Source organism: Salmo salar, chromosome 09, assembly GCF_965601325.2.
Source record: "Salmo salar chromosome 09, fSalSal1, whole genome shotgun sequence".
Classification (NCBI taxonomy): Eukaryota; Metazoa; Chordata; class Actinopteri; order Salmoniformes; family Salmonidae; genus Salmo; species Salmo salar.
In genome coordinates, this window is record NC_138299.1 from 88,811,203 (window position 1) to 88,830,060 (window position 18,858).

Genomic DNA, 18,858 nt, shown 5'->3' on the forward strand with positions numbered 1-18,858 from the left:
TCATTATTAATGAACTGCATTATTGGGAAGGGCCCGTAAGCAGTGGTGTAAAGTACTTAAGTAATACTTTAAAGTACTACTTAAGTAGTTTTTTTGGGTATCTGTACTTTCATTTACTATTTATATTTTTGAGTACTTTTACTTCACTACATTGCTAAAGAAAGTAATGTACTTTTTACTCCATACATTTTCCCTGACACCCAAAAGTACTCTTTACATTTTGAATGCTTAGCATGACAGGGAAATGGTCCAATACACATATTTATTGCTGCTTCTGGAGGACTCACTAAACACAAATGATTGTTTGTAAATGATGTCTGCGTGCTGTAGTGTGCCGTCTGGTTTGCTTAATATAAGCAATTTGAAATTATTAATACTTTTACTTTTGATACTTAAGTATATTTAAAACAAAATTATTTTACTTTTACTCAAGTAGTATTTTACCGGGGGACTTTCACTTTTACTTGAGTCATTTTCTTTTAAGGTATCTTTACTTTTACTCAAGTATGACATTTGGGTACTTTTTCCACCACTGCATGTAAGAAAGTATTTCACGGTAAAGTGTACACCAGTTGTTTTTGGCGTATGTGACATAAAATGTTAGTTGATTTCTATTCCAATCCCCTCACCTCCTCTCGGTCTCTTCCCCCAGTCCCAACCTCTGTTTGAGCTGCGTTGCTCCAACAACTTGGTCCACCTCCACACCTGTGCTGACTCCTGTGCTGCCCTGGTCAACATGCTGCAGTACCTGGTGTCCCAGGGAGACCTGCACCCGCCCCCCCGACACACATCGCCTACTGAGATCGCTGGACAGAAGCTGCCGGTAAGACATACAGGCCAGTAGACCAATAGACTAGTGAACTAGTATAATATTACCTTCTTTAAGGTCTGGAACAGATGTTGTATGTTTGTTCAGATAACCATTGTGTGGGAGAACAACTGAAGAAAATGAAACTGGAGCGACTGGAATGGAGCCTATATGAACCTCAACTATCTGTTGTCTGTCTATATGTGACTTGTTTTAGTTGTCAGAAAGTCCCGCCTCCTTGCCACCCTGCCCTCCAGCTGAGACTGCTGAGATCAACCAGTATGATCTCCTTGATGCTTTGATTGACACAGAGAGGAGCCATCCAGATGAGGATATGGACTCAGGTAAAACAGGGGTATTAAATGATAGTGTAGTTCAATATCTCCAATTATAAATCCCTTCTGTACATTTGATAGATGAAATGGATGCCATTAGCAATTCCTGTGTGTATTTCCTATTTCTAATGCATATTACTTTTCACTGTAAAAATGGAGTCTTCTAAATGAACGTTTCTATGTCCAGGATCTCCCACTATCCCTCGGGGCTCACCGGTCTCCGTCTACCTGTTTCCTGGGGAGGCCCCTAAGCTCCGCCCACCAGTTGTCATTGAGGGGGAGGAGTCAAAGCTTGACAGACTGGTGGCGACAGCCACTGAGGTGAAGGTGGAAATGATGTCAGAGGAGGGCTCTGATGGTTCAGAGGACAACGAGGACTTCTGTATCCTAGAGGCTCCTGGGATGGGTATACCTGTGAGTCGTATGTTTCTTTATTTCATTATGTCTCTATACGCTCTGTCTATTCTCACTCTGTACTCTCTATACTCTCTCTCTATACACTCTCTATATACTCTCTCTATATACTCTCTCTATATACTCTCTCTATATACTCTACTCTCTCTATTCTCTCTCTATTCTCACTCTATACTCTCTCTCTATACACTCTCTATATACTCTCTCTATATACTCTACTCTCTCTATTCTCTGTCTATTCTCACTCTGTACTCTCTATACTCTCTCTCTATACACTCTCTATATACTCTCTCTATATACTCTCTCTATATACTCTCTCTATATACTCTACTCTCTCTATTCTCTCTCTATTCTCACTCTATACTCTCTCTCTATACACTCTCTATATACTCTCTCTATATACTCTACTCTCTCTATTCTCTGTCTATTCTCACTCTGTACTCTCTATACTCTCTCTATATACTCTCTCTATATACTCTCTCTATATACTCTACTCTCTCTATTCTCTGTCTATTCTCACTCTGTACTCTCTATACTCTCTCTCTATACTCTCTCTCTATACACTCTCTATATACTCTCTCTATATACTCTCTCTATATACTCTACTCTCTCTATTCTCTGTCTATTCTCACTCTGTACTCTCTATACTCTCTCTCTATACACTCTCTATATACTCTCTCTATATACTCTACTCTCTCTATTCTCTGTCTATTCTCACTCTGTACTCTCTATACTCTCTCTCTATACACTCTCTATATACTCTCTCTATATACTCTCTCTATATACTCTACTCTCTCTATTCTCTGTCTATTCTCACTCTGTACTCTCTATACTCTCTCTCTATACTCACTCTCTATATACTCTCTCTATATACTCTCTCTATATACTCTACTCTCTCTATTCTCTGTCTATTCTCACTCTGTACTCTCTATATACTCTCTCTATATACTCTACTCTCTCTATTCTCTGTCTATTCTCACTCTGTACTCTCTATACTCTCTCTCTATACACTCTCTATATACTCTCTCTATTCTCTCTCTATTCTCACTCTGTACTCTCTATACTCTCTCTCTATACACTCTCTATATACTCTCTCTATATACTCTCTCTATATACTCTACTCTCTCTATTCTCTCTCTATTCTCACTCTGTACTCTCTATACTCTCTCTCTATACACTCTCTATATACTCTCTCTATATACTCTACTCTCTCTTCTCTCTCTGTTCTCACTCTGTACTCTCTATACTCTCTCTCTATACACTCTCTATATACTCTCTCTATATACTCTACTCTCTCTATTCTCTCTCTATTCTCACTCTGTACTCTCTATACTCTCTCTCTATACACTCTCTATATACTCTCTCTATATACTCTCTCTATATACTCTACTCTCTCTTCTCTCTCTGTTCTCACTCTGTACTCTCTATACACTCTCTATACACTCTCTATATACTCTCTCTATATACTCTACTCTCTCTATTCTCTCTCTATTCTCACTCTGTACTCTCTCTATATACTCTCTCTCTATACTCTCTCTATACTCTCTCTATACTCTCTCTATATACTCTGTCTATACTCCCTCTCTCTATTCTCCCTCTATACTCTCACTCTATATATGTGTGTATACATACATACATACATACATACATACATACATACATACATACATACATACATACATACATACAGTTGAAGTCGGAAGTTTACATACACTTAGGTTGGAGTCATTAACTCGTTTTTCAACCACTCAATACATTTCTTGTTAACAAACTATAGTTTTGGGAAGTTGGTTAGGACATCTACTTTGTGCATGACACAAGTCATTTTTCCAACTATTGTTTACAGACAGATTATATCCCTTATAATTCACTGTATCACAATTCCAGTGGGTCAGAAGTTTACATACAGTCATCAATGTACCTTGAAACAGCTTGGAAAATTCCAGAAAATGATGTCATGGCTTTAGAAGCTTCTGATAGGCTAATTAACGTCAATAGAGTCAATTGGAGGTGTACCTGTGGATGTATTTCAAGGCCTGCCTTCAAACTCAGTGCCTCTTTGCTTGACATCATGGGAAAATCAAAAGAAATCAGCCAAGACCTCAGAAAATAAATTGGAGACCTCCACAAGTCTGGTTCATCCTTGGAAGTAATTTCCAAACGCCTGAAGGTAGCACGTTCATCTGTACAAACAATAGTACGCAAGTATAAACACCATGGGACCACGCAGCCGTCATACCGCTCAGGAAGGACACGCGTTCTGTCTCCTAGAGATGAATGTACTTTGGTGCGAAAAGTTCAAATAAATCCCAGAACAACAGCAACGGACCTTATGAAAATGCTGGAGGAAACGGTTACAAAAGTATCTATATCCACAGTAAAACAAGTCCTATATCAACATAACCTGAAAGGCCGCTCAGCAAGGAAGAAGCCACTGCTCCAAAACATCCATAAAAAAGCCAGACTATGGTTTGCAACTGCACATGGGGACAAAGATCGTACTTTTTGGAGAAATGTCCTCTGGTCTGATGAAACAAAAATAGAACTGTTTGGGCATAATGACCATCGTTATGTTTGGAGGAAAAAAGGGGGAGGCTTGCAAGCCGAAAAACACCATCCCAACCGTGAAGTACAGGGGTGGCAGCATCATGTTGTGGGGGTGCTTTGCTGCAGGAGGGACTGGTGCACTTCACAAAATAGATAGCATCATGAGGGGGGAAATTTGGTGGATATATTGAAGCAACATCTCAAGACATCAGTCAAGAAGTTAAAGCTTGGTGGCAAATGGGTCTTCCAAATGGACAATGACCCCAAGCATACTTCCAAAGTTGTGGCAAAATGGCTTAAGGACAAATTCAAGGTATTGGCGTGGCCATCACAAAACCCTGACCTCATTCCTATAGAATATTTGTTGGCAGAACTGAAAAAGCGTGTGCGAGCAAGGAGGCCTACAAACCTGACTCCGTTACACCAGCTCTGTCAGGAGGAATGGGCCAAAATTCACCCAACTTATTGTGGGAAGCTTGTGGAAGGCTACCCGAAACGTTTGACCCAGGTTAAACAATTTAAAGGCAATGCTACCAAATACTAATTGAGTGTATGTAATGTCGTGTCTTTGGCATCATTAAATTGAGGACTGTTATTTTATCAAATCAATTCTCTGTAATTATTATTATGTGACTAAACTAATCATGTAAATGTAATTAACTAGGAAGTTGGCACCAAGGAAAATCTTCAGATTACAAAGTTATAATTTTCCTAATATAACTCTTCAGATATTTTAATATCTGATCAATTAGTCTTCTAATTAATGAATTATTCTTTACCTCACGTTAGTCTCATTCCAAACGTCATAAATTGTTGGTTATCTGCATGAACCCAGCCTTTACTATGAATCATCCATACACCAATTGTCTTAATCATTTATTTACTAACTAAATCACAGAAATGCGTAAACAAACAAACAGTAGATATGGTTACAAGGAAATGATAGGGGAGGTTCCCTAGTGGGTTAAGCCGATATGACGGCTTGGTGGACACTTGGTGGCCACTTCACAGTTGATAATTATATTAATTGAAATTCTAACCCTTTGCACATGAACGCTCACTCATTCGGGAATAATTGCAATCGATATATATTTACGCTCAGTGTGTCGTCATGATCTCTGTTGGAATCGTCCATCTTTCTGTTGGAAAGTTCATCCGCGCATCTCGCTCTCTGCTTTCCTGAAGTCTTTCGTGGTTAGAATGGATAGTTCAGAGTACCATTCATAAATATTCTTATAGAATAGGTGTTTCGGTGGTTGTCGGTCTTCGCATCTCAGGTTCACATCATTTCTAGCTGCAGACTAGTAATTAGTATCGAAGATTTGCTCTTATTCTGTCGGGATCGATAGTCTCAGAGTTTAACCCATGTAGCCAATGTTCCACGTGATATGGTTAGGAATTCAACAACCATTACAACCTTAGCTTATACTGAGGTTTTTGTGGTCTCTACTCAAACCTTCGCCCCCTCGGTGATCGAGGTACGCATGGTCTCCAGAGGATTTCTTCAGGTGGGGGTTTTATTCCTAACAGTAGAAAAGGGCTGTCCCATGAGCCAGATCATGTCTGTGCTCATGGAGGCGGGCCAATGACTTAGTTAAACTTTAAAGGGAATACAATTCTCTCACATTAAGTTTTTAAAATCACATTACATAATTTCACAAATAGTTTCATCTTTACTCATTCATTTTATACAATAATTAGATGCAAACCTCATAACGGAGGCTCCTGTATAAACAGTTATGGTAATGTGGCTGTATTGTCTTTCATGAGTTCACAAACATGAAACAAAACGGACCGGGTCGTAGCTGGCTTCTCCACCGACCGTTTACACATTCTCCAAAACATGGATATTGTTCAGTTCTCAAGTTCTGTGATGTAGAAGTTCCTTTGTTCCCTCTGTGTCTCTTTTTGCATGGCCAGGAAGAGAGAGTCTCCCCCAGGAATTTACGACCTGAGATAAGAGAACCTGGGTGTTAGAAGGGGAAGCCACTCGCTCTACCCAAAGAGGGCCACGTCATGACAGTAAACTTGTGACTCACTGGGAATGTGATTTCGAAAATAAAAGCTGAAATAAATAATTCTCTCTACTATTATTCTGACATTTCACATTCTTAAAATAAAGTGGTGATCCAAACTGACCTATAACAGGGAATTTTTACTAGGACTAAATGTCAGGAATTGTGTGAAATTTTGCTTTTAAATGTATTTGGCTAATACATTTAAACAAAGTTTTTATATATATATATATATATATATATATATATATATATATATATATATATATATATATATATTAATTACACACACATATACATACACTGTCTCTATATATATACATTGCCTTTGAAAAGTATTCTATTCAGACCCCTTGACTTTTTCCACATTTTGTTACGTTGCAGCCTTATTCTAAAATGTAAAAAAAAAAAAAAAAAAATCCTCATAATGACAAAGCAAAAACAGGTTTTTAGAAATGTATTAAAAATAAAATGCACCTATTCAGACCCTTTGCTATAAGACTTGAAATTGAGCTCAGGTGCATCCTGTTTCCATTGATCATCCTTGAGATGTTTCTACAACTTGATTGGAGTCCACCTGTGGTAAATTCAATTGATTGGACATGATTTGGAAAGGCACACACCGGTCTTCATAAGGTCCCACAGTTGACAGTGCATTTCAGAGCAAAAACCATGCCATGTGGTTGAAGGAATTGTCCTTCGCAATTCACGAGCACAAGATTGTGTCGAGGCACAGATCTGGGGAAGAGTACCAAAAAATGTCTGCAGCATTGAAGGTTCCCAAGAACACAGTGGCCTCCATCATTCTTACATGGAAGAAGTTTGGAATCACCAAAACTCTTCCTAGAACTGGCCACCCGGCCAAACTGAGCAATCAGGGGAGAAAGGCCTTGGTCAGGGATGTGACCAAGAACCCGATGGTCACTCCGACAGAACTCTAGAGTTCCTCTGTGGAGATGGGAGAACCTTCCAGAAGGACAACCATCTCTGCAGCATTCCACTAATCAGGCCTTTCTGGTAGAGTGGCCAGACGGAAGCCACTCCTCAGTAAAAGGCAAATGACAGCCCGCTTGGAGTTTTCCAAAAAGCATCTAAAGGACTCTCAGACCATGAGAAACAAGATTCTCTGGTCTGATGAAACCAAGATTGAACTCTTTGGCCTGAATGACAAGCGTCACGTCTGGAGGAAACCTGGCACCATCACTACGGTGAAGCATGGTGGTTGCGGTATCATGCTGTGGGGATGTTTTTCAGTGGTAGAGACTGGGAGACTAGTCAGAATCGAGGGAAAGATGAACGGAGCAAAGTACAGAGAGATCCTTGATGAAAACCTGCTCCAGAGCACTCAGGACCTCAGACTGGGGCGAAGGTTAACCTTCCAACAGGACAATGACCCTAAGCACACAGCCAAGACAACGCTGAGTGGATTCGGGACAAGTCTCTGAAGCCCGGATCGAACATTTCTGGAGAGACCTGAAAATAGCAGTTCCAAGAGTGTGCAAAGCTGTCATCAAGTTAAAGGGTGGCTACTTTGAAGAGTCTCAAATATAAAATATTTTGATTACTTTAACACTTTTTTGGTTACTTCATGATTCCATATGTGTTATTTCATAGTTTTGATGTCTTCACTATTATTCTAAACTCAGCAAAAATAGAAACATCCTCTAGCTGTCAACTGTGTTTATTTTCAGCAAACTTAACATTTGTAAATATTTGTATGAACATATCAAGATTCAACAACTGGGACATAAACTGAACAAGTTCCACAGACATGTGACTAACATAAATGGAATAATGTGTCCCTGAACAAAGGGTTGGGGGGGGGTCAAAATCAAAAGTAACAGTCGGTATCTGGTGTGGCCACCAGCTACATTAAGTACTGCAGTGCATCTCCTCCTCATGGACTGCACCAGATTTGCCAATTCTTGCTGTGAGATGTTACCCCACTCTTCCACCAAGGCACCTGCAAGTTCCCGGACATTTCTGGGGGGATTGGCCCTAGCCCTCACCCTCCGATCCAACAGGTCCCAGACGTGCTCAATGGGATTGCGATCTGGGCTCTTTGCTGGCCATGGCAGAACAGACGTTCCTGTCTTGCAGGAAATCACACACAGAAAGAGCAGTATGGCTGGTGGCATTGTCATGCTGGAGGGTCATGTCAGGATGAGCCTGCAGGAAGGGTACCACATGAGGGAGGAGGATGTCTCCCCTGTAACGCACAGCGTTGAGATTGCTTGCAATGACAACAAGCTCAGTCCGATGACGCTGTGACACCCTAACCCTCCACCTCCAAATAAATCCCGCTCCAGAGTACAGGCCTCATTCTTTCGACGATAAACGCGAATCTGACCATCACCCCTTGTGAGACAAAACAGCGACTCGTCAGTGAAGAGCACTTTTTGCCAGTCCTGTCTGGTCCAGCGACGGTGGGTTTGTGCCCATAGGCGATGTTGTTGCCGGTGGTGTCTGATGAGGACCTGCCTTACAACATGCCTACAAGCCCTCAGTCCAGCCTCTCTCAGCCTATTGCGGACAGTCTGAGCACTGATGAAGGGATTGTGCGTTCCTGGTGTAACTCGGGCAGTTGTTTTTGCTATCCTGTACCTGTCTCGCGGGTGTGATGTTTGGATGTACCAATCCTGTGCAGGTGTTACACGTGGTCTGCCACTGCGAGGACGATCAGCTGTCCGTCCTGTCTCCCTGTAGCGCTGTCTTATATCCGTCTCACAGTACGGATATTGCAATTTATTGCCCTGGCCACATCTGCAGTCCTCATGCCTCCTTGCAGCATGCCTAAGGCACGTTCACGCAGATGAGCAGGGACCCTGGGCATCTTTCTTTTGGTGTTTTTCAGAGTCAGTAGAAAGGCCTCTTTAGTGTCATAAGTTGTCATAACTGTGACCTTAATTGCCTACCGTCTGTAAGCTGTTAGTGTCTTAACGACCGTTCCACAGGTGCATGTTCATTCATTGTTTATGGTTCATTGAACAAGCATGGGAAACAGTGTTTAAACCCTTTACAATGAAGATCTGTGAAGTTATTTGGATTTATATTAATTATCTTTGAAAGACAGGGTCCTGAACATTTCTTCTTTTGCTGAGTTTACAATGTAGAAAATAGTCAACATAAACCCTTGAATAAGTAGGTGTGTCCAAACTTTTGACTAATACTGTATATACTCTCTCTATATATAGATATACTCTTTCTTTATACTCTCTCTCCCTCTATGCTTTCTCTATATGCTCTTTCTTTATATGCTCTCTCCCTCTACAAACTCTCTCTATTCTCTCTCCCTCTGCTCTCTCTATATGCTCTTTCTTTATATGCTCGCTCCAACTACAAACTCTCCTACTCACTCTCTTAATACACTCTCTCTCTCTCTACACTCTCCTACACTCTATTAATACACTCTCTCCCTCTACCTCTCTACACTCTCTCTCTCTACTCTCTAATATCTCTCTTTCTTTGTACTCGCTCTATACTCTCTATACCCTCTTTATACTCTTTCTATATTCTCTCTATACTCTCTCTCTACTCTCTTGCTTTTTATTTTATATTCTTCCTTCCTCTGTATCTCACATTTAACTTCCTGTCCCAGTGTTCCTATTAGTCGTAGTTCACATGGAATTGAATTATGTGACATTAAGTACTAAGCCTGTTCATTAATTCACCCCCTCCCCAGCCCAGAGATGGAGAGCCTCTTGTGACGGTGCTAGCTGAGGGTTCTATCAGGGTGAGGGAGGGCCACTTCTCCCGGCCGCGGGGCAGCTCTGACCTGCTGCGGGCCCCCAGCCGCTTCCCTGTCCCCGAGAGCAGGGTGGTGCTACGAGAGGTGTCTGTCGTCTGGCATCTGTACGGAGGGAGAGACTTCGGGGGCAAGGCCATGTCTACACACACGCAGCATGGAAACAGGTCCCTATGCACACATGTACACACAACCCAGCAACAGGCACTTGGATTTGGAAGATTTCTCTCTTACTGATCATCAAGCTCCTTTCTCTCTCTCTCTCGCTCTCTCGCTCGCTCGCTCTCTACCCTCTCGCTCTCTAGGGGTCGCTCTGCCCCCTCTGGGATGCGTGGATCCCCGTCCCGCTCCACTGCTCCGTCCCGGCCTCAGAACTCGTGGCGCTGGGTTGGAGGCCGTGGACGTCAACACAACTTGCTCATGGAGATCCAGCTCACCAAGGTAGGGAGAGTATGTACACTACATAACGGAAAATATGTGGACACCTACTCATCGAACATCTCATTCTAAAGTCATGGGCATTAATTTGGAGTTGGTCTATAACAGCCTCCACTCTTCTAGGAAGGCTTTCCACTAGATGTTGGAACATTGCTGCGGGGACTTTCTTCCATTCAGCCACGAGCATTAGTGAGGTCGGGCACTGATGTTGGGCGATTAGGCCTGGCTTGCAGTCAGCGTTACAATTAGTCCCAAAGGTGTTCATTGGGGTTGAGGTCAGGGCTCTGTGCAGGCCAGTCAAGTTCTTCCACACCGATCTCGACAAACCATTTCTGTATGGACCTCACTTTGTGCACGGGGGCATTGTCACGCTGAAACAGGAAAGGGCCTACCTCAAACTGTTGCCACAAAATTGGAAGCACAGAATCATCTAGAATGTCATTGTATGCTGTAGCGTTAAGATTTCCCTTCACTGGAACTAAGGTTTCTAGGCTGAACCATGAAAAACAGCCCCAAACCATTATTCCTCCTCCACCAAACTTTGCAGTTGGCACTATTCATTTGGGCAGGTAGTGTTTCCCTGGCATTCGCCAAACCCAGATTCGTCCAAACGTGATTCATCACTCCAGAGAACGTATTTCCACTGCTCCAGAATCCAATGGCGGCGAGCTTTACACCACTCCAACCGACGCTTAGCATTGTGCATGGTGTTCTGTGAGCTTGTGTGGCCTACCACTTCGCGGCTGAGCCGTTGTTGCTCCTAGACATTTCCACTTCACAATAACAGCACTTACAGTTGACTGGGGCAGTTCTAGCAGGGCAAAAATTGTATGAACTGACTTGTTGGAAAGCTGACATCCAATGACAGTGCCACGTTGAAGTCACTGAGCTCTTCAGTAATGCCATTCTACTGCAAATGTTTGTCTATGGAGATTGCATGGCTGTGTGCTCGATTTTATACACCTGTCAGCAACAGGTTTGGCTCAAATAGCCGAATCCACTCATTTGAAAGGGGTGTCCACATACTTGTGTGTGTATATAGTGTATATAACATGTATATAGTGTATATAACATGCAAAACATTTTGGGACTATATCAACAATGGACTAATGAAACAAATACCAACATGTTTTTTATGGTGGAGTTTTCCTTTAACCATACTGTGAGTGTGTGGTAATAAAGCCATAAGACCTGACTGTGACAGAGGTGATAGAACATTTATGCCACTGTAGTGGTTGGGGGTTAACTAACCATGTTGTACTGGTTGGGGGTTAACTAATCATGTTGTAGTGGTTGGGGGTTTACTAACCATGTTGTAGTGGTTGGGGGATAACTAACCATGTTGTAGTGGTTGGGGGTTAACTAACCATGTTGTAGTGGTTGGGGTTAACTAACCATGTTGTAGTGGTTGGGGTTAACTAACCATGTTGTAGTGGTTGGGGGTTAACTAACCATGTTGTAGTGGTTGGGGTTAACTAACCATGTTGTAGTGGTTGGGGGTTAACTAACCATGTTGTAGTGGTTGGGGGTTAACTAACCATGTTGTAGTGGTTGGGGGTTAACTAACCATGTTGTAGTGGTTGGGGGATAACTAACCATGTTGTAGTGGTTGGGGTTAACTAACCATGTTGTAGTGGTTAACTAACCATGTGTAGTGGTTGGGGGTTACAGCCGGTAGGGGGGGGCAGCCATGTTGTAGGGTGGGGGCTGCCTGGGGGTGGGGGATACAGCCGGTAGGGGGGGGCAGCCATGTTGTAGTGGTTGGGGGCGCCAGGGGGGTAACTAACCATGTTGTAGTGGTTGGGGGCCCGGGGGGGGGGACTAACCGGTAGGGGGGGCACCATGTTGTAGTGGTTGGGGGTCTAACCGGTAGGGGGGGCACCATGTTGTAGTGGTTAACTAACCATGTTGTAGTGGTTGGGGGTTAACTAGCCATGTTGTAGTGGTTGGGGGATAACTAGCCATGTTGTAGTGGTTGGGGGATAACTAGCCATGTTGTAGTGGTTGGGGGATAACTAGCCCTGTTGTAGTGGTTGGGGGTTAACTAGCCATGTTGTAGTGGTTGGGGGATAACTAGCCATGTTGTAGTGGTTAACTAACCATGTTGTAGTGGTTGGGGGTTAACTAACCATGTTGTAGTGGTTGGGGATAACTAACCATGTTGTAGTGGTTGGGGGATAACTAGCCATGTTGTAGTGGTTGGGGGATAACTAGCCATGTTGTTGTGGTTGGGGGATAACTAGCCATGTTGTAGTGGTTGGGGGATAACTAGCCATGTTGTAGTGGTTAACTAACCATGTTGTAGTGGTTGGTGGATAACTAACCATGTTGTAGTGGTTGGGGGATAACTAGCCATGTTGTAGTGGTTAACTAACCATGTTGTAGTGGTTGGGGGATAACTAGCCATGTTGTAGTGGTTGGGGGATAACTAGCCATGTTGTAGTGGTTGGGGGATAACTAGCCATGTTGTAGTGGTTAACTAACCATGTTGTAGTGGTTGGGGGATAACTAGCCATGTTGTAGTGGTTAACTAACCATGTTGTAGTGGTTGGGGGATAACTAGCCATGTTGTAGTGGTTAACTAACCATGTTGTAGTGGTTGGGGGATAACTAACCATGTTGTAGTGGTTGGGGGATAACTAACCATGTTGTAGTGGTTGGGGGTTAACTAACCATGTTGTAGTGGTTGGGGGTTAACTAACCATGTTGTAGTGATTGGGGGTTAACTAACCATGTTGTAGTGGTTGGGGGATAACTAACCATGTTGTAGTGGTTGGGGGATAACTAACCATGTTGTAGTGGTTGGGGGTTAACTAACCATGTTGTAGTGGTTGGGGGTTAACTAACCATGTTGTAGTGGTTGGGGGTTAACTAACCATGTTGTAGTGATTGGGGGTTAACTAACCATGTTGTAGTGGTTGGGGGATAACTAACCATGTTGTAGTGGTTGGGGGATAACTAACCATGTTGTAGTGGTTGGGGGTTAACTAACCATGTTGTAGTGGTTGGGGGTTAACTAACCATGTTGTAATGGTTGGGGGTTAACTAACCATGTTGTAGTGGTTGGGGGATAACTAACCATGTTAGTTGGCCAGGGCAGAAATTTGACAAACTGACTTGTTGGAAAAGTGGCATCCTATGACGGTGCCACGTTGAAAGTCATTGAGGTCTTCAGTAAGGCCATTCTACTGCCAATGTTTGTTCATGGAGATTGCATGGCTGTGTGCTCGATTTTATACACCTGCCAGCAACGGGTGTGGCTGAAATAGTTGAATCCACTAATTTGAAGGGATGTCCTATATATATACAAAAGGTTGTGTGTACAAGGTGTGTCCTTACAGTACCTGCCTTTCATTATTTTCTCCGTACAAACTAGAAAGCTAATTCATTTTCCCCCATCATAAGGATATGTTCAGTTCAAGTGTAGCATAAGTGTCAACCAGTCCTTTTGTTAAAGTGGAGACAGCAAAAAGCTACATATCAAAAGCAAAAAGCTACACTAATTCTTTACAACCATTAGTTAAATGTGTCATTCCTGTTCCAGGTGAGCTTCCAACACGAGTCCTACCCAGTGGTGGTGTCTGCGGCTGGGCCGGCTCTGGAGGGAGAGGGGCCTGGGGTCGGGGCTGTGGGGGAGCAGCCTCTGTCCCGCCAGGTGTTCATTGTTCAGGAGCTGGAGGTACGCGACCGCCTGGCCTCGTCCCAGCTTAACAAGTTCCTCTACCTGTACACCAGCGAGAGCATGCCCCGCAGGACACACTCCAACATGGTGAGAGAAGAGTCCTTTTAAAGCCGTTTATCATTATTTCCTTTCCGTTGTGAAAATCTGTTCTTATTAATAATTCTCATTTCCAAGGGAATTCTAAAGTTTTCTATGAGATTGGTTTGTTGTAATCCTACCTAATGTGTTGTCTATGTCTGTGTTTCCTAGTTAACAGTGAAGGCCCTGCAGGTGTGTCCAGACTCTGGTGTAGGTGGTCCAGAGTGTTGTTTAAGAGTGAGCCTCCTCCCCCTCCGACTCAACATCGACCAGGATGCCTTGTTCTTCCTGAAGGATTTCTTCAGTAGTCTGGCTGCTGGAGTTAACCCCTACCTGCCTGTGGACCCTGCAGCTGAGAGTGAGCACCTTCACTGTGTTCTCTGTACTCTACATAATAAGTAGGGTCACATGGATCAGGAAGAAAATCATACATAGCATACATGGTGCTCTGTATCATGTATCTCCTCCTTGCCCACTTGATACTTTCTCCTGTTTTCTTCATATTCTCTTTTCTCTCTTTTCTCTCACAGTGAAGACAGACCCTTCCCAGAAGCCCGCTGAGGATGGGGTCAGTGGCACGGAGACCACTGCTGGTCTGGGTCCTGACCTCACCGCTTCTGTAGAAACCACCTATAGCGAGCAGAGCTCCTCGTCCGCTGGCTCCACCTCTTCCACTGATCAGCCAATCTACTTCAGGTAATTAACTTCATCCTCCCAAAGAATAAATCAACAGTCTATTTAGAATGTGTGGACATTATTTATACGTTGTCTTTCCTTCTCTTTCAAAGGGAGTTCCGTTTCACCTCTGAAGTGCCCATCTGGCTGGACTACCAGGGCAAGCATGTGGTCATTGAGCAGGTGAAAGGACAAAGAACCTTTAACTACGAACACGGTGAACTCATCTCTGTGGTTCTATTTTGTTATGTCACACACTTGACATTTGCTATGTGATTGTTTCCTAGGGGACGTTTGCTGGGATTCTTATTGGTCTGGCCCAGCTGAACTGCTCTGAGCTGAAGCTGAAGAGACTCTGCTGCCGACACGGGTACAACAACACTAACTCTGGGGTTTCTCTGTAGTCTGAAGCAAGTGTCTTTTTCATAACGCTTTTCTCTAATATCTGTTCCTTACAGACTTCTAGGCGTAGATAAGGTGATTCAGTACGCTGTCACTGAGTGGCTGACAGACATCAGGAAGAACCAGCTGCCGGGCATTCTGGGAGGTCTAGGCCCCATGCACTCTGTAGTTCAGCTGTGTAAGTACAGGACAGGACGTCACTTGTTTGGTGATCTTTGTTTCTTGGCTTCTTTGCTATTGTCCCTTTAGTAGTTCCTGAGTTATAACCATAGTAATAGAATTGTTCTCTTGCAGTGTGGTTATAGCTAGCATACTCTCACAACCTCATTTAGTGTTGATCTCATTTGTTTTTTGTGTAACTTTCTCTCTGTAGTCCATGGAGTGAGGGACTTGTTCTGGATGCCCATAGAGCAGTACAGGCGGGACGGCCGTATTATCCGGGGTCTCCAGCGGGGGGCCGCGTCCTTTGGCACCTCCACTGCCTCTGCTGCTCTGGAGCTCAGCAACAGACTGGTGCAGGCTATACAGGTACTACTGACCTCTGAACTCTAACCACAGACAGATCAGCTGACAACAGACTGTCTGTAAGTAACACAGCGGTAGAATACCAATCAAACAAGCATAGACATATAGGTTGAAACAATGCATCCTATGTACCGCACCCTATACACTAACCTTACAGTCACATGTCATAGATTGCGGCCAAAAGGTTAGCATACCTAAACCATGTAGGAAAGAACTGAACGAGTAGTAGCAACCGTATGGGTAGAAGCCACTGGGACCAGTAATACAGGTTCCTCCATTGCTATGATGTGCCTCACTCTCCTGAAGTGTTGTAATATTCCTGCGGTTTCTCCTCTAGGCCACAGCGGAGACGGTGTACGACATCCTGTCCCCAACGCCCCCCGTGAACCGTTACATCACAGAGGGCCGACCGCCCTCCAACCGGCCCCGCCGCGCCCACCAGCCTGCCGACCTCAGAGAGGGCGTAGCTAAAGCCTATGACACTGTCAGAGAAGTACGTGTTCTACTGATCAACAAATCAATCAATAAATGTTCATTTAAGTCAACCATTTTAGAATAATTGCAACAACAAAAGGCTTAGCACTTTCATTTGAACACACAAACTTCTCTTCCTCACCTCTCTGTCTGTCTGTTTCCAAGGGCATGATGGACACAGCTCAGACACTATGTGACGTGGCGTCTCGCGGGCATGAGCAGAAAGGTCTGCCTGGTGCTGTGGGTGGAGTCCTGCGGCAGATCCCGCCCACCGTGGTCCGTCCCCTAATAGTGGCCTCTGAGGCAACGTCCAACCTACTGGGGGGCATCCGGAACCAGATCAAGCCAGATGCACGGAAGGAGGACTTCTTAAAATGGCGCTCTGAAGAAGGCCAAGAGTGATGATTCTGGGGGATTAAAGGTTAAAGATATGGGGGTGAAATTGTTGTGTGTGTGTGTGTGTGTGTGTGTGTGTGTGTGTGTGTGTGTGTGTGTGTGTGTGTGTGTGTGAACAGATGAAGGGAGTGAATGTGTGAAAATTTGAATTTTAATGCAAAACGAATAACTACTGCAGAGTGATTGACACAGTATTTTATGTGGTTCCATATGGATCAAGATAAAACAATTGTATCTCTTTCTGCAATCAAATGGAGCTCAGTTCAGTTCACTATCCTTGCAGCAGTACGTATGATGAGGATACTCTACCTTTATTAGTATGTCAACATATCACTGTCATTCTGGGTTGTCTTCATCTTTCGATGTCAACGCTGTCAAAGGGCATAAAGGGCTCTAGTCTAGTATAAGGTCTGTAGTAGTGGTAGGTGGGATTAAACATGTTAATCAGTAGCTCTCGCAGTCTTCTGTTGATCAGACTATGGGCCGGTTTCCCAGTTTGAGATTACACCTATTCCTGGGCTGAAAAGCACTTTGAATGGCGATCCTTAATTGAGCATGCATTTTAGGAGTAGGCTTAACCTGAGTCTGGGAAATCATTCTATTGAGCCTAAATCAGTGTCCACAGGGATCGGCTGGTAATATCCGTCTCTCCTGTAGTCATGGAGACTGAAAGACTGATATAGTGGCCTTAGCTGAGATCCTTACAGATAGCTGTTAATCAAAACCTCAAAACGCAATTCTGGGATTGTTCCATCCTAGCCTGCACACATCCCCACCCCAGCGTTGTTTGTGCCATACGTTTGTTCAATGTTGGGTTCCCTGGCCTCTCCTCCTTTGGTTTTAAACCAATGTGTTTACTTTTATCGCCTTCCTGAAACCTATACTCATCTCTCTGTATGCTTACTTGTTCATAATTGACCTGTGGAAACAATGACCTGGGCCTGGTTGTGTTAACTAAATGCAGTCATGGGAGAATTTGGACGATGAACTGAATGAACTAGAGAAATGTCCTTTCCTCTCTATGTCAAATGGCTTCGCTTGAGTTTAATGCTTGCCAGCGCCTGGTCATCTGATTTGTACTTACAGTATGTTAACTGTTTCTTTTGTCAGAGCAAGGAGGTCGCCCTCAGGGCCTTATCACCAGTCTGGTTCCTTCCTCTCAACAGAACAATTGCTAGACTCGTCTCATTAGTTGCCTTCCTCCATTTTTTTATTTGTATTTTCTAATTATGTTAAACACTAGTATTATCATATTATTTTTCAAAATAAGTGTTGGTGGGATGTGTCTAGAGGGTTCAGATGGGGGGGGGGGGGGGATTGTGGTAAAACATTTAACATTATCTTTAGTTCAATACGTTTAAATTGTGTGTGTGTGTGTGTGTGTGTGTGTGTGTGTGTGTGTGTGTGTGTGTGTGTGTGTGTGTAATGCATGTTTGTGGGTTAGTGGTTTCTTGTGAGGGTGACCCGTGGGTTGTATTGGTCACAGGTCTGTAATTACTATTTACCTGTAAGAATGACCTGTATACTACCAAGACAATGAGTACAGAAAAATATATACAAAAAAAATTAAACAATATAAAAAACGTCACTTCTCGGTTTCTGTGATTTTTGGAGGGGACAGTTTGTACTGCTAGGAACCTGTTTTAGGATTATTGATGTTTGGGGGAAACTATTCACTGTTGCACCATCGACATTTCCGATCCACATGTAAACGCATTGTTTTTAGTTTGTACTGTAGAGAATCATAGATATTGGAGATAAATACAGTATCTATTGACAAATTTACCGGTTCTCTCACTCCCCCCCCCCCCCCCCACTCCCAATGATTCCCACAATTGTGTCAAGTTGGCTGGATGTTTTGTCTCAAGACTTAAAAATCCTTCTTTAACCTGTCTCCTCCCCTTCATCTACACCGATTTGAAGTGGATTTAACAAGTGTCATCAATAAGGGATCATAGCTTTCATCTGGTCAGTTTGTCATGGAAAGAGCAAGTGCTCTTTAATGCATTTTTTTAATTTTTTATCCGGTTTGTGCGGAACCCAGGCGACGGAGGTGAGAGTGAGTGAGGTGGAGTTCAATCCCATTTTCGTGAGTTGGATTGGAGCGCACTGGTTCAGGCGGCGGATGGGGTGAGTGTCTCCGTATGACTACAACTGTCTGGAATGCCAGAGCGTTTCTATTGGACAAATTCAGGTAGCTCCATAGAGAGACAGAGGACTCATCTTTGTATCTGCCATTTTATAGCTTATGTATCAAATATTATTTGTCACGTGCGCCGAATACAACAGGCGTAAACCTTAGTGAAATGCTTACTTACAAGCCC

General features: G+C 43.4%; 1 protein-coding gene across 2 annotated transcripts in view; it reads left to right on the forward strand.

Annotated features, from left to right (window-relative positions):
- Window positions 1–18,122, forward strand: part of LOC106612100 (autophagy-related protein 2 homolog A) — a 51,242-nt gene extending 33,120 nt beyond the window's left edge. For both annotated transcript variants that reach the window (XM_014212954.3, XM_014212955.3), the window contains exons 27-40: window positions 653–823; window positions 1,026–1,152; window positions 1,331–1,557; window positions 9,802–10,031; window positions 10,170–10,305; window positions 13,847–14,071; window positions 14,234–14,420; window positions 14,593–14,758; window positions 14,851–14,920; window positions 15,025–15,107; window positions 15,196–15,317; window positions 15,513–15,667; window positions 16,002–16,157; window positions 16,304–18,122. In XM_014212954.3, the coding sequence (XP_014068429.3) occupies window positions 653–823; window positions 1,026–1,152; window positions 1,331–1,557; window positions 9,802–10,031; window positions 10,170–10,305; window positions 13,847–14,071; window positions 14,234–14,420; window positions 14,593–14,758; window positions 14,851–14,920; window positions 15,025–15,107; window positions 15,196–15,317; window positions 15,513–15,667; window positions 16,002–16,157; window positions 16,304–16,540 (2,292 nt within the window). In that variant the 3' untranslated portion in view covers window positions 16,541–18,122. The remainder of the gene's footprint in view (window positions 1–652; window positions 824–1,025; window positions 1,153–1,330; window positions 1,558–9,801; window positions 10,032–10,169; window positions 10,306–13,846; window positions 14,072–14,233; window positions 14,421–14,592; window positions 14,759–14,850; window positions 14,921–15,024; window positions 15,108–15,195; window positions 15,318–15,512; window positions 15,668–16,001; window positions 16,158–16,303) is intronic.
- Window positions 18,123–18,858: the final 736 nt, after the last annotated feature.